The 15,270-nt window shown below is 39.0% G+C and overlaps 2 protein-coding genes across 3 annotated transcripts in view; one reads left to right on the plus strand and one right to left on the minus strand.

Moving 5' to 3' along the window:
* Window positions 1-11,325, minus strand: part of LOC119734865 (meiosis inhibitor protein 1-like) — a 37,230-nt gene extending 25,905 nt beyond the window's left edge. Inside the window, exons 1-4 of the mRNA XM_038208465.1 lie at window positions 11,162-11,325; window positions 7,510-7,784; window positions 6,646-6,693; window positions 5,693-5,766 (exon numbers count right to left, since the gene is read on the minus strand). Of these exons, the coding sequence (XP_038064393.1) occupies window positions 5,693-5,766; window positions 6,646-6,693; window positions 7,510-7,783 (396 nt within the window). The 5' untranslated portion in view covers window position 7,784; window positions 11,162-11,325. The remainder of the gene's footprint in view (window positions 1-5,692; window positions 5,767-6,645; window positions 6,694-7,509; window positions 7,785-11,161) is intronic.
* Window positions 11,326-12,588: 1,263 nt separating this feature from the next.
* LOC119735028 (myosin heavy chain, striated muscle-like) overlaps window positions 12,589-15,270 on the plus strand; it is a 66,092-nt gene continuing 63,410 nt past the window's right edge. For both annotated transcript variants that reach the window (XM_038208713.1, XM_038208714.1), the window contains exons 1-2: window positions 12,589-12,685; window positions 14,254-14,607. In XM_038208713.1, the coding sequence (XP_038064641.1) occupies window positions 14,428-14,607 (180 nt within the window). In that variant the 5' untranslated portion in view covers window positions 12,589-12,685; window positions 14,254-14,427. The remainder of the gene's footprint in view (window positions 12,686-14,253; window positions 14,608-15,270) is intronic.

Raw genomic sequence — 15,270 nt, forward strand, 5'->3', positions numbered from 1 at the left:
AGTACTAAAACTCAAAATGCACTCAGGAATCTTCAATCTCAATATCTTTCAGTATCCAAAAATACAAACAATTTCCCTTTGATTTATTTATCCAAGATCCTTTTGATCATGTGGAAGATAATTGCTGTGTCTCTCTCCTGTTGTGAATACAAACAAGACTTTTGTAGGCATGGGCCACAGCGCCTTGCAAGCCTTGCAGATATGCCAGCTATTTTATCTAAGAGGGTCCTGGTATCGGTGCATTGCATCTTGAATAGACGGCAAATATGAAGGCAGGCCCCGGCAGGGATCGTGGAGGATGGCCGAACTATGGGCCAAGCAGCAAGGAATGTTTAGAGACAGGAATTTGATACTGATCCAGCAGCTGAAGATGTAGGCAAATATCTTGGGACATTTTTATGAGGCGGCTATGTGAATGGATGCAGACATGATAACATTGGAGAATACTTGACTTCGAAACAGTCAACCTTTTTACATTTTGGTATTAATAAACGTGCACTTTGCCCTTTGGATGTCTGCATGCTTGCAGATCAGTTCTATCATATTTCAATGTGGTAAACTAATAGCAGTCTGAGAAGAAAATCAGGCGTTCAAAAGATCGGAGGGGTTTCACAATTTTTCTTCATGCACAAAATACATTAGAGTCACAAATTTCACCAAAAAAATTCATATTTTTCATATATGGTTCAAAGCTTTCGGCAGTAAAACCATACTGGAGTATGAAACGTTATATATCAACCACAAACAAACAGTGAAAGCACCAATCCATTTCAAATGTTAAGGGTATTATATGTGCCAAGGTAGACTAATTATTCCATCACACTTTCATTTTTGGTTAGGTTCAAGGCTCATTTAACATTCATGGATCCTGTGTGACACAGAAGAAAAAAAACCTTTCCAGCTCCTTTGGGATTTTTCATTGTATGTATATTTGGTGTGCTAATGTTGCTCTCTAGCTGTTACACTTTCCAAAGTTCATCGACTATAACAGCTCATCCCAACTGGTAAGATTAATAGTTCCTGACCAAATCCCAAAACACAGTAATATTTCTGACATCTGCCCAGGGACTTCAACAAACAGAAATATCTCCTGCTATAAACTATTCCTCTAGAGCATTCATCTGTAATGTCTCCAAGGCATATAGAGATTGATGGACATTTCAGTCTAGGCAAACAGGGAGGAATACTTAATGAGTCATGGTTGGATTGAAGTCAGACATGCCATTTTTCTTCTTTACGTGTACTCACTTTAAATCATTCCTACAACTCTATTATCCTTCTTCTTAAACTCAAAAAAGCAAACAGGGACTGTCCAATTATCCTTTGTACTTTTTTTCAGGTTCATGACTAGACTCACCTTTGTTATTGGTTCGTATCTTAAATCTACTTAATTGTTAAAATCAGCAAAATACAGGGTGTCCCCCCCCAAAAAAAAACCCTGAAAGTGCCATCTTTTTCACAGCTCTAAAAGATTGATACATATTTGGAGAGTTTCTAGTTCATTAGCTCTTCAACAACAAAAACATCTTTCCAATCGGGTAAATGTTTATTGAGTTATGGCCAATTAAAAAAGTGCAGATTTTTTATTTTGTCCACAGTCTTTAACTGTTTATTAGAAATGTAATGGATTTGGAGTGAGGGTAGTTTCGCTTTCTTTAATTTGTTAATCTTTCTTTCTTTATTCGGTTCTTTTTTATTTTTCATTTTTGGCAACAGCGTTCATTTCTCCTTTTGGAAGAAATGATGGTCCTGTAAAGGACTGTTTGGTTCACTTCTTAGATGTTTACTGTGCTGCTTTGCCTCTGCCCTCTACTTGGAAGTCTCTTTCATGGATGCCAGTTTCGGCCCGTGTTGCATTCAAATATCAGTCACCGCAGATAAAATAAAAATGCAACAGGTTTTCAATTGGCCATAACTAAATAAATATTTACCCGATTGGAAAGATTTCTTTCGTTGTTGGAAAGCTAACGAACTATACTCTCCAAATATTTATTGATATTTGCGATATATTTTCTTAAAAGCTGTTGAAAAAAGAGGGCACTTGGAGGGTTCAGGGGTTTTTTTTGGGGGGGGGGCACACCCTGTACAACAATAAAAAATTCAAGAGGATCAGCACAAATCTAACTTATAGGTTCCGATTTATATTGCACAACACAGTCTGGATGGTTAATTTAGGAAGTAAGCATGGCAGAGAGGAAAGTATTGTCCTCAAGGTCAAGTAGGGCTGCCCATTTCCGAATAAATTAGCAATCGTTTTTTTCAAATCTGCATTTGACCGAATATTCAAATATTCAAAACTCGCTGATCAAGTTTTACATTTGCCGGCTGCAACAGCATGCTGCATCGGTTAAAAGTTGTGTGCTGCATCCATATTAAGGGGTCGCTGAAGTCTTTTGCAGTAGGCCTAAGTATGTTATAAGTTCAAGGGCTTTAACATGCTAAAAGGGTAGGAACAATAAACCATCCTTGACAAAAAACTTACAGTCGACAAAAAAAAAAGCACCTGACAATAAAGTGCCACAATGTTACGATTAAAATAATATCATAGTTGTGTGTGTATGTGCGTACACTTTATTTTTTCCCCGAATATTTAAACCAGCAAAAACTATTTGAATGTTAGGTTGATGATTAAATATTCAAATATTCGGTATACTCAGGACAGCCCTATGGTCAAGGGATATCCTTCCAGGTTTTAATTAGCATCAAGCATTGTGACTAATAACATACACGTAGCATAGAATTTATGAGAGAAAGATTTCTTTTCAATTGCTTTGTTTTGTATGTTTTATTTCAATTAGTTTTTTGTATGTTTTGTTTTAATTAGTTTTTTTTTCATTTTTGTTTAAATTAAAACTGCTAATAGATGGAATGTTACTTGTAATTATAAAAGCACATTGAGCATAGTTACCCTTTTTTGTGCGGTCTTTTGAAAAGTAGGAAGAATTTATCACTGGAATTTTCAATTTTGTACATTTCGTTAGAAGTTATTGTTATTGATTAAAACAAAACTGCTAACAGATAGGCTTCATTTCATATTAGTTTAAAAGTGAAATATCACAAATTTATGGTACATGTTTAATGTAAACTGCACACATTGTGATGAATGAGCACCATGCGTCGATTGTGAATTCATTTGTATTCACATACTTACTTGACAAGGATTACTGTATAGCATAACAAATCAAGCTATAATATGTTCACACTCCTTCCTTTTCAAGTTTTTATTTCAAAATGTGGAGTGGAAATTTTGTTTTAATATTTTTTATTTATTAATTTAACCATATCAATCTTTAATCCAATTGATTTTACAGCCCAGTATTCATATCCAGGAAAATCTATGTGTGTGTATAGAAGCATCAGAAGTGCAGGTCTATAAATGGAATCTCCCAGTAAGCACCTCTCAAAAGATGTCATATGCAAGACCAAAGGCACCTAGAGGTATTTAACCATGCTATCAACAAGGTGACAATCTCAGGGTCCGACAGCCCTACATAAACTACATCAAGATTATTAATATAAATGGGACCTTGCCATTGTGTGCTGCAGTCAGAAGACATGTCTTAATATGGTATGACAAGAAGCTGAGCTTGCCTGGTGCGCCGTGCATAACTCATGAATTATTCATGAGATGACGGACCAACATGTCAGAGGAGGTCAACACGTGGTATGAAATCTTTCATGCGTAGTAACGGGCATACAGATTCTCAGTCAGCAGTACTCAGAATGCCTTTCTAATTGGACCTCTGCATTAACTCTCAATTGGTGTTCCATCTGGAACATTTCAGTTCATACATTTGGACGGTGGTGTGAGTTGTCAGGACCCATGTCATTTCAATTGACGTCTGATTAGTGTCTAACTCGGACTAATTGAAGTCTTAAGTTGACCCATGGAAGATTCATTGGTGAGAAGGGAAGACAGGAATTAAGGGTGCATACCTAGGTGTTGGTTCTATCTAAAAACTGTTGTACATACTCAGCCCTCATGCTGATCATTTTCAGTCTTATTTCAGTACAGGACTCTTCTGAATGAAATCTAAATAACCTTTGTGTATTGCAAGCTGAGCTCATGGCTTGAACCATCACCTGCAGAAGACAAAGAGCCTATATTTTGGTCACCTGTGCTTAATTTAATTCCCAGTCCAAGTAGATTTTATTTTGTATTGTAAATTAAAGAATGAATGTGTACGACCGACAAAGTATTTGTAAGTTTTGGAAGTTGTCAACTTTTTTTCATCATGCAGAACTCATTGATGGCTTTATTGAAGGTATGTGACACTGAAAATGAAAGGCACCTTGATGGCTTATCAGGAGTTCAGGACATATTGATGAATTTCTTTCTCATGGAGATAAAGACGAAAATTGAATTTTAGATGATGTTGCAAGCAAATTGTCCATACTTACAATGTGTGTTGAGCTGTTGGCAACTTATTTTCATCACACAGATAATGAAAAGACATTGCTATACGTCCATTATTATGTGAATGGCTTTAATGACACTGGAAACCTTGATCTAGATGCCTGGTTTGGACAAACTTTTGTGAACGTATCTATAAAAGTGGTATTTCCAAAAATGGCCAACGCTATTTAGCTTTTAATTAATAAAATATACACCGGTATAAGTTATCATTATAGCACACTATAGCAATGTCTTCAATGAAATTAGGGACCCATCAAATAAAATGGTTTCAACACATTGTTTGGTAGATGATTTGGATGAATTCCCGTGGAAAAGTGATATTTCAAATAATGGGGTAAGCTAATTTGCATATTGTTTTTTTAATGCCCAAGGGTGCCAGCATGGCACCCATATAAATGCTGATCTTCACAATTCAAATGCAAAACATTTTGTATGAACCAAATGCACACTTCCATGGTCAATCCCCAGCTATGGGATGGGGATGGAAGTCACAATTTAACTTCACAATTCTGCACTAATGGAACTTTTCCAAAGGTGGTTGGTGGAGGATACTTTGCATAAGTCAATGAACTGTACATTTCCTGGCCAAAATCTTGCAAGGTGGGGCCTAATATATTGCCACATATCACAATGACCTTGAAGAAAGTCTTTAGAGTCCTGGGGCAAAGGGAGGGGTTGGGAAGGTTCATCTCAGTATCACCCCTTGTCTCAACCCCCATGTCAATTAAGCCTAGCTGGTTGACCTATCCTACATCAGCTGTCAGCTGTAGATGACTAGATTCCTCGCCATAGGCCTCCATCCCTCAGCAAGCCTGGGCGGTCACCGTGACTCCTGCGTCAACTCAGCATGAACCCATGGGTTTGCTGGCACATTGATTCATATGCAAAGTATTGGTGCAGTCCTCATGCAATATTTCATGTATCAACACAAATTGTTTGGATTAATTACAATAACATACAAAACAGTAAAAAAAATACCAAAAAACAAACACCCCTCCATTAACAAAAAAAGGGGGAGTGGGAAGGCTTCAATTCTTGGATTTTTTTTGGCTATCATTTTAATTTCTGATTTTTAAGTTGTCCTCCAAACATACATGTTGTGTACATACGTACGTATGAATGAAAAAAAAAAAAAAGCCAAAAAACCTACACACCAAACCTTCCCTATTTGGGACAAAAATACCAGATACACAAAGTTTATTCATTTATTTATTTATTTTTGGCCTAATAATAGTGTGTAATTTTTACAGATGGATCATAAAATCTAGTACTAACCTGTACTGATATTTGATGCACAAGGTAGCACACAAGTTCCTCAGACTTGAAAGTGCAACACAGCTGCACCAAAACTGTACATAAAAAGATTGGATAATATATGACCTTTATCAATGCTATATTTCAAAGTGCCAGCAGATAACTTTGGTGTGTTTTGCCAGAAACTTGCTTCATGGTTATTCTAACTCCTTTGCTAGTTCCTTGCAATATATGGCTGAACAAATTTGCTGGGTTGAATTTTCTGCAAAGCAGCAGAGTTCTCTAGTAGTTGGGGCAATTGTTGATCATAGGAAATGCTGAAGTCAAATGGTCAAACAGCTCTGTATGAATGGTTGGGCTCATTAACCAAACGTTTTCACAGATGTTGCACAGATGAAGCCGTCAGCCAACTACCGGTATTTGTTTACGCATACATTTATCTCTTGAGTTTATTATACAAGTGATGAAAGCTCCAACAATGTAGCAGTTGTAATGTAGCACATGCTTTGAATCAAATTGCCCTTATTCTATGTATACAAAACGTATGCTAGTTGATATTACATAAATTGCCACTCACTGTGTAGAAGTGATTGTAGTGAGTGACAAGTCTCTCTATGTAATCACATAGATGGGCTTCTAAATGTATGTATTGACATTTATGTTGCACATGTCTTCGTCACACATTACTGTGCTTTCACATTGAATTATTTAGATTTTTTCTAAATTCTAGGATCATAATTCATTCAAAATAAATTTCAACAGACTTTTAATTTGTTGTTGACTGAATCATCTGTAAAATAAATCAGCTTTACACAGGAACTGAAGTACAGGTTAAATCGATTTCTAATTTTGAGGCTTTGTTTTAACTCATCAAAAACAGGTTCGTTGAGGCTTGACTCAACTCTGCATTTACATTTCACAGTAGATATTATTCCAGTTGTCTTTCAAGTAAATATGAAACTGAAAATACTTACCTTCAATTACCAGAGCTAAGAGGGTTTCATCAGGTACATCTAGAATGTCTGTGGACAAGAAAGAATACCAATAACAAAGTGAATGATAGATTTTAATATATTCAGCAAGCCAGGTTCTTCTATAACAGTTTGGATGTCAGATTTAACACAAAATTGGGGCAAAGGAATATACTATGGGTGCGTTGGTTTAGCTCACCCAGGTCGACACGGGTAAGGGCAGACGGGTCAGCCACGACAACCGGGCTAATCCAGCGCTCAACCGCAGGCCATCACAATCCTCACGTGATGCCCTTAGCCATGGCCACAGCCACTGACAAAACGCCCATTTCGGATTGGGTCTTTGTTAGAGATTGACTGCTTTTTAGTCAATTGCAAAACTCAAAAAAGTTGGATTGAAATTATAACCTCAAAAGTCGCAATGAACTCAATAAACGATTACCTGTAGACTTCAAATAAAGTCAACTTTTAAGTCCACTTGAGATTTTCACTGTCCGCCATATTTGTCCGTTTCTAGGGAATGAAAAACGTATGCGTGACATACTTCCACCAGTGACTCTGCTCCACGAGCAGGGTCTGTGGTGGCCTACCAGGGTGAGCCCCGAGAATGACGTCAGAGCTAATCAAACGGCACAGGGCTGACCCGTGTCGACCCGGGAGAGCTAAACAAATGCACCCTTAATTTTCTCTACTACCACTGATTGTTTTTGTTTTTCAGCAAATACAACTTTAGTGTGAAACAACTTTTTCCAATGAAACCAAGAAATGAATGTTTTTCCCTCCAATAATCGCACAGGGGGTATTTCTCTTCGCCCTTTGTAAATAATCTACAAAACGTTCCGATCAATATTAATAGACTGCACTCACTGTAAACTGTCTGTGCCAGATGCCACGCCACACGGTTGTCTCCTGCCAAGAGATCCAACAGAAGCTTCTCATGTGAGTTGATGGCCTTCGACAGCTCTCCTAGGAGGTACTTCTTCTTGACCACAGGTACCTCCGAGTTAGGATCCTCAAAGGTCTCCAATGCACAAGCCAGACAGAAAAGAGATGTGGGTCGGGAGCCAGGGATCGTCCATTCGGGATCATGTTGACTGTGGTTACCAGTGAAGGAGGAGAGTTGACGCAGGTTTGACATCATGCTGTTGAAGTTTAAATAAAAATAAAATAAAAAACTAAAAAACACCCAAATTTAATGCATGGTACAGTTTAACTGAAGCAGAGAGGTAAGAGGTAGGGGGACTTTAGTTCTTTGCTTGATCAACACATTGGGTCCCATACAAAAATACCATAAATTGTTGTAGCTCTTCATGACTATACCCATGAGTAATAACAAACCAAAACATCTCAGTTATGGAGAGTTTGCTGCCTGTATTCCAATGCTGTAGCCCAGACACAAGCCCACATGCCCCAAGCTAGTTACAGACGACTGATCAGAACTCAATGACAGCAACTCATTGTCACTGCGTTGGCTAAATCCAATGTACACTTTGTAGAAAATACTGCATTCTGTCAATTCAGGAGACTAAAATCATAAAGCTGGAGTCTGAAGCAGTAGTTGGAGACAAAGCCAAGATTTTGGGAGTGGGACTGTCCCCTATAATGGTGGGCCCTAACTGGGTAACATGGCACAATTTAATTGTTCATCTTCACTTCAGCGCCTTGACAGAGCATACAGTTTTAGAAAACATCTCAGCGGGCAGCGCCTTATTCATAAATGTTCAGTTTACAGACCTGATTGATGTAGTCCTAAGTTTACAACAGAATATTAGGCCCCTAATGTTGGATGTGATTTTCTAATTTTATTTGAAATGTGAAGTATAAAGTGAATCATTTTAAATGTACTAAAACATAACAATAAAATAACATTCCAACAAACATGTAGTTGGATAGGGCCTATGTGAATACAGATAATTATGGTTCATGTTTAAAGACAGTTTTTAGATACATGTGCATTTGGGAATTTCTGGGATTTGTTCGTACGAAGTGTATACATAACCATGAACCAGTCCTGCATTTTTTCCACTCAACATCATCGACAGTTCCGGATCACTTGATATAATAAAAATTCATTCGACTGTAAACAAACTTTTTTTTCGAGATATTTTTCTACCAATTTGAAGGGCAATTGTCGGGGAAAAGAAATTGTGGAAATCGCTCAAACGTTACCCACTGAGCGCATCGTGAATGATAAATTTGTACATGTACCAGGTAGTGCAGCGTTAACAGTTAGGCCTATTTGGTTTTAACTTGAAGACGAGGAATTTGAATACGAAATGGCGTCACTCGAACACGAAAACTCTAAACATTGTCGGGTGTACAGCCTTTTGTAAAAAAAAAATGATCCAGAACTGTCGCATTAAAAAGAAAATGAAATCTACTCCAACAAAAAGTAGGATTTAATTAAAATTATAAAAATATAATGGAACCATTAATTGTTGGGCCCTTTAAAAAAAAAAAAAGGTTTGGCATGGGCCTAACAAGTTAACCGATTCTGATTTGATCCCGGGACTTTCGGTATGGTAGTCAAGCATTTTTCGAGCTTCCGAAGCACTGTTGGTAGGGCAGTTATAAATATTATACTAGGGCCTAGGCCAACTAGGGTTGTGACGGTATTTTTGCAATGGCGCTGTCGTAACGATAGCAGATGAAAAGGGTAGAGTCTCGATAGTCCGAATGGGACTTCGGACCAATGGGACTTCGGACCAATGGGACTTCGGACCAATGGGACTTCAGACTAATGGGACTTCGGACCAATGGGACGTCGGACCAATGGTACTTCGGACCAATGGTACTTCGGACTATAGAGACGTCCCCGATGAAAAGCACATTACAGCTTCCGTAACAATAGCCACTAGCCTACATTTCATTTATAGGCTAGGTGCATTGGAAAGTAACCCATATCTGGCCATCACTTTTCACCCTGTGCACAAACCATATGAGACTGGTCTGAAAAATGTGTTTTCTCAATTTATACTTCAATATTTTCCATGCTAAATTTGACTTTTTAGGATTATCACTTTCTGATGGCTGATACTGATGTCTGATGACTGTCACTGATAACCCAGGTTGGACTCCGTTGTGTACACGCAACGGAGTACAGGGTATGAATCTCTCCTGCCATAGCGAACAAAATTATAACACATTTTTTTCATATTTTTACCTGATGGAGGAAGCTCAAATTTCGCTCACATATGCTTTGTGTCCTGAATTGTACATGTGCTGGGTTTAGAAAAATAAACTGCAATCCCACGCTTTCGTTGAAAATATTTTCAGTACGAACTCCCTGTGTGAAGATTACGCACACGCGTGCATGCACACCTTGCACACGCTGCCACCACGGCAGCATGCAAGCGGCTGCAAACAGCACACGCGTGTACGTCTTCACGCGGGGAGTTCGTACTGAAAATGTTTTCAACGAAAGCGTATACTTGCAGTTTATTTTCGGTAAACACGCCGCCCGCGGACATAGTTGCCTTTTCTAAATACAATTCTGGACACAAGGAATATGTAAGCGAAATTTCAGCTTCCTCAGTCAGGTAAAAATATGAAAAAAATGTGTTATAATTTTTTTCGCTATGGTACAATATATTATATAGGCCTACCCTGGACGTCAGTCGCAATGCAATGAAGACGTCGTCCAACCTGGACTAGGTCACTGACTGAATATGCTGAAGGGAAACATTAGTGATGGCCAGATATCATAATTCATATGGGAATCATTCCGCCACGTTTTCACCAGTTGTTATGTGTTACCATTCAGCACTCCAGACACAAGAACCATTCAGTTTTATTACAATGGGTCTGGGAAGTATCAAATCAAATCAACATGATCAAGGCTAATCCGCGTCCACCTCCACAACCACAGCACACCACCATGACCACCACCACGGCACAGCAGGCCTTAGCCCCATAAATATGGCCAATTTACTGGACTACCTCCGTAAATAAAGGCCACACTTCCACCATGCCCAAAAACAGGTCGAACTTTGTCAAATTTTGATTTTTACATTTAGGCTTAGTTTGTAATTTATTTTTGCTTTAGAAGCATAGGCCTACTCACCCTCTGTATGGGCTAATCAGAAAGTGCTGCCTTTTTCAGATGTCTAATTTTTGTGAAATTTCATGTTGAAATTTTGATACGCAAACGTGTGCAAACGAATCTGGAAATTTCACGAAAAATAGACATCTGAAAAAGACAGCACTTTCTGATTAGCCTAGAGCCCAGGCTATGCTAGTTCTAAAGCAAAAAATAAACTACAAACTAAGCCTAAATGTGAAAATCAAAATTTGACAAAGTTCGACGTGTTTTTGTACATAACATGGTGGAAGGGTGGCCTTTATTTACGGAGGTACTCAGGTAGGCCCTAGTCCAGTAAATTGGCCACATTTATGGGGCTAAGCTAGCCCAGGTTGGACGACGTCTTCATTGCATTACGACTGAGTCCAACCTGGGATAGGCCCTAGGCCCTAGGGACGTAACGACTACAGAATATAAAACTTTGTCCAGCAGCATTACCTTCAGTTTTGGAGGGAAAACGATCGTTGAAAAATGTCAAGTGCACTTCGCAAGAACGGTGTAAATGCCGCCATTTTACGTGCGAAATTTGCATACAGAAGTCAGCATGCAATACATGTGCATGTGTACTGTATGTGATTGGTTGAAAGTTGACCAAACCATTTCGTTGCTATTAAAGTGAAAGTGCGCCCTCTATATCGTTTTACTATCATTGTGGATGTCGCACGCGCACACGAACTATATTGGATATTTTCCTTTTATACACTTAGAAAGTTAGATAATAATATTGTTGCAAATTAGTTTGTTTTAATTTATTAATTTGTGGGATGTTTGTAAATCATTTAAAGCAGAGGTAACTGTGTAACATAATATACCCGCCATGCATCCTGGCATGAATTATTTGTGAAAATTACTGAATAAAAATAAGTCAATGAAGTAATTAATTCCTGGTGTGGTTCTGGTCTGTCGAGGAGGTTCGTCTCGAATTACAGTCGTTTCATACCTGCACCGGGGCAAGTTTTGTAAGATTACCTTAACTTCCACACGTGAAATGAAGTGTCTAATTCTCCATCCCGCCGGCCGTAGATGATATCGTACGATATATCGCTGCTGCACGCTCACAGAGTGGTGAGAGGTCAAACCCAACTCCGCTTGCCTTTTATGGATGGAGCGCCCATGTCATCAGACGGACCTGGATATTCGTGGGTTGGGAGAATTTCACTAGGCGTCTTCCGGAAACTCTCAGAACAAAAGGACAGTTAATAAATGACCTTTTTGATTCAGAAATAATAATTTACCAAGAGTAGTTGTCATTTCCATGAAATGCAATACGGTAATGCATACGTCATGTACAGTAAAAGCAATGTTTTTTTCCATATCACTCAACATAATCAATTGCAATCTTTGCCCTTTCCTTTTACAACAAAACTGTAATTCAATATGATTCCTGATTTCCTGAAAGACATAAGGAGATTTTTCAGATTGCTCAATCGAGTCCATCACAGGCTCTATCAAATTCTCCCAACTGCAACTTCAATCCTCGCTTAACAACGGTTAAACATGTACATCTCACGGAGCAAAGTGAATCTTTATGGCAGCCACAAATTGCAAATTAAAACCCTTGCTTGCTTACTTCACAGCTCAAGACATCATTCATGGCAATGAACAGAATAACACTTTACCTCCTCGTCTCCCGAGGAGGAGAATGCCTATCATGTCGCGCATTCCTCAAGCATACCTCGGGATGCGGTTTTGACGTCACCCCCTTCTTACCGCTGTCTTATATTATGCAAATTTCATGTTAAGTAGCCGGTTATGCAGCGTTCTGATAGGCTGGAAGTAATCAGGGAGGGCGGGTTCAGAAGAAGACCAATTGGATGACCGCTTAGATAACGGATACAGGACGCATACAATTAACGGCGGGACGGTAAACTGGCTCTACTTTCTGGTCGCAGTCGGTTCTCTGTGGTTGAGACGGCTTCACCGGATTGCCTTCAGCACTAGCTTTCTGCTGCCCGCTGAAAGGTAAGTACAGATTAACATCGTATTTTCACTTTAAGGAATACGTGTACCTCTTTGAGTACTTTAAATAGTAATGATACTTTTTTGTTTGTACATTCTGAACTCACCACTGCACATGACGTTATACGGTCTATTAAAACGAACCAAAATGAGGAATAAAAATGATTTAATTGTAAACTATATGAAACTGATTGTGGAATGATTGTGACTGAAAAAAGAATACGACACATGAGTGATGCGTTTTTTCCCCCAAGAGAATTGTAAGTAATTGCACTATAGCCGTGGAATCACATACTAATATCCATGTGAAAGCAACACATCGAAACTCGCTTCGTTCTTCTTGTGCAAACAATAATACAAAATAATTATGAGATGACTTAATTTGTGGTAAATATCATTTCTAGAAAGTTACTTCCCTAAAACCTTAATATTTTTTTAAAACTTTATTTTCATTCATGTATGTAATGAATTTGCACCTTCTTTGTGCAATAATGATGTTGGACTAGAAACATAACCTTTGTGTTTGAGTTACAACTAAACGGAAACTCCCCATTCGCCTGAAAAAGATTGATCGACTGTTTACGTTTCAGATGAAATTCTCACGTCCTTGTTTGGATAACCGAATGCGGCCCCTTTGTTATTTTCTTCACTAGTTGGACTTGTAATGAGCGCTAACAGCTGCGTTTATAATACCTTGTAATATGCGATAATCATGTTGGCTAATCAGATTAGAGAGATTTTTTGTTCAAGCGGGAGTTTTTTTTTTTTAAGGAAAGCTGGTCGGGTACACTGGAGGAGTAAGCATTAACAACACACCTTCACAAACTGAACCAAGATTTGTTTGCGTTTCAAAAAAGAAACTATACTTAATAATTACGTGCACAGTTGCAGTTTGATAAAAGATACCGTTCTTTGTCTCTCCGTTACCCATTAAATGTCTAGTTTTCTTCTTGTCCTCCCCCAATGCTGAGCCAATGTATACCGACAATTAAAATAAACTAAACTTGACAGATTGTAACTTGTAAATAGTCATAATTTTCATCATAATGAGGTTGGAAACTAGTTTTCCGTAAAAGTGAACGTCACCCTAACTTGCATTTTATGTTGCATTGCATTATGCATGTAGTTCACTCGGCCCCTCGGCCGCGCCCCCGGCGGCGCGGACGGAGTGTGGGAGTCCAGGAAATCCACTCCTTATTGACACGTGCACTAAATTTAACAAGGAAAATTGACACAAAAAACAAGATCGGCCAAGTAGATAATTAAGTGGCTTTATTGGCTCTTCTCCCAATCTATCCCTTGGAGAAAAAAATAAGTAATATCTTTTGCTGAAGGACGACGATTTAAACAAACAAAAAACAAAAGTTACACGGTGACCCATGAAAACATGCAGCTGCTGGCCAATGAAAACACGACTTGAGCTGCGCCCACAGCGCATGCGCAAACAACTGCTGGAGAAGTTTATTAATCACGCGTCGTCTGCTAGCGCTCGTTCACTAGCCATGCGAGCAAGGGAAAAGGCTCCTTCTTGTCTGTTTTAACCTCGATTTTCTGTTTGGAATTCTTTCCAGTCTGGCTTAATTTCTCTTGCTCCGACGTTCCTCAAACAACGAGAACTCCAAAAAAGACGAAGCCTTGAATTTAGGACACACTACGTTTGTGAATCGCGTCCGAAAAGCAACAAAAGCTCTTCAAAGTTCAACTTCAACTCAAGCAAAGCGCTCAGCTAGCAACCGCTTGCCAAGATGTCGGACGATCCGGAATCATTCTTGTCCGTTAGCCGCAAGGATCAGTTGGAGGCGGCCGGCACCCAGTTCGACACCAAAAAGAACTGTTGGGTGCCTGACCAAAAGGATGGTTATATTGCTGCCGAGGTGATCAGCACCAAGGGGGAGCAAGTCACCCTCAAGACGGTCACAGGAAAGGTAAATCGGCCACCTTTTCAAGCCAAATTTCGTTGTACTTGTAAAGTTGTAGGAATGTTGTTATATTGTTAACGAAGTTTTAATTCCGGTTGAAGTCACTCCTCCCTCATTGTCCCTGGAAGGAAGAACCAGCAAAGAAGGTTTGGAAAGTCATCAAGGATTTTGAATATACATGGGGGGGGGGGGGTTCTACTTATTTGTTAGGAATTTGTATGAGAATTTTTTTTTGGACAGAGCTGGGGGGGGGGGGTTTGACCTCCAAACCCCCCCCCCCCCCCCCCCCCCCCTCTGGATCCGCGCCTGACGCTCTATAGCTCACGACATGAGAGATTCTACTGGCGAATCTCCCATGTCATGAGCCTAGAGCTAGCTGGGTATTCCAAGCTAAGGGAAAGCTGGGGATACCTTCAGGCATGAGATTTTTCAGACTTTGTCAGATATCAGACTTTTGAATCTGAGAGAAAGACATTAAGTTTCAGACATTTCATCAAGTTTCAGACTTTTCAAAATTGACAATCTCATCCCTGTACGTTAAAGCTTTTATTAAGGGAGGCCAAATTATATAAGGCAGATTAAACTTATTTTGGCTGAATTTGGCATGTTTTTCTTGAAGTTTTGATATCATTGGCCATGTCAAAAAATATGCTGGCTATCTTACAAATC

This window comes from Patiria miniata, unplaced genomic scaffold, assembly GCF_015706575.1.
Source record: "Patiria miniata isolate m_02_andy unplaced genomic scaffold, ASM1570657v1 HiC_scaffold_28, whole genome shotgun sequence".
In the NCBI taxonomy this organism is placed as follows: Eukaryota; Metazoa; Echinodermata; class Asteroidea; order Valvatida; family Asterinidae; genus Patiria; species Patiria miniata.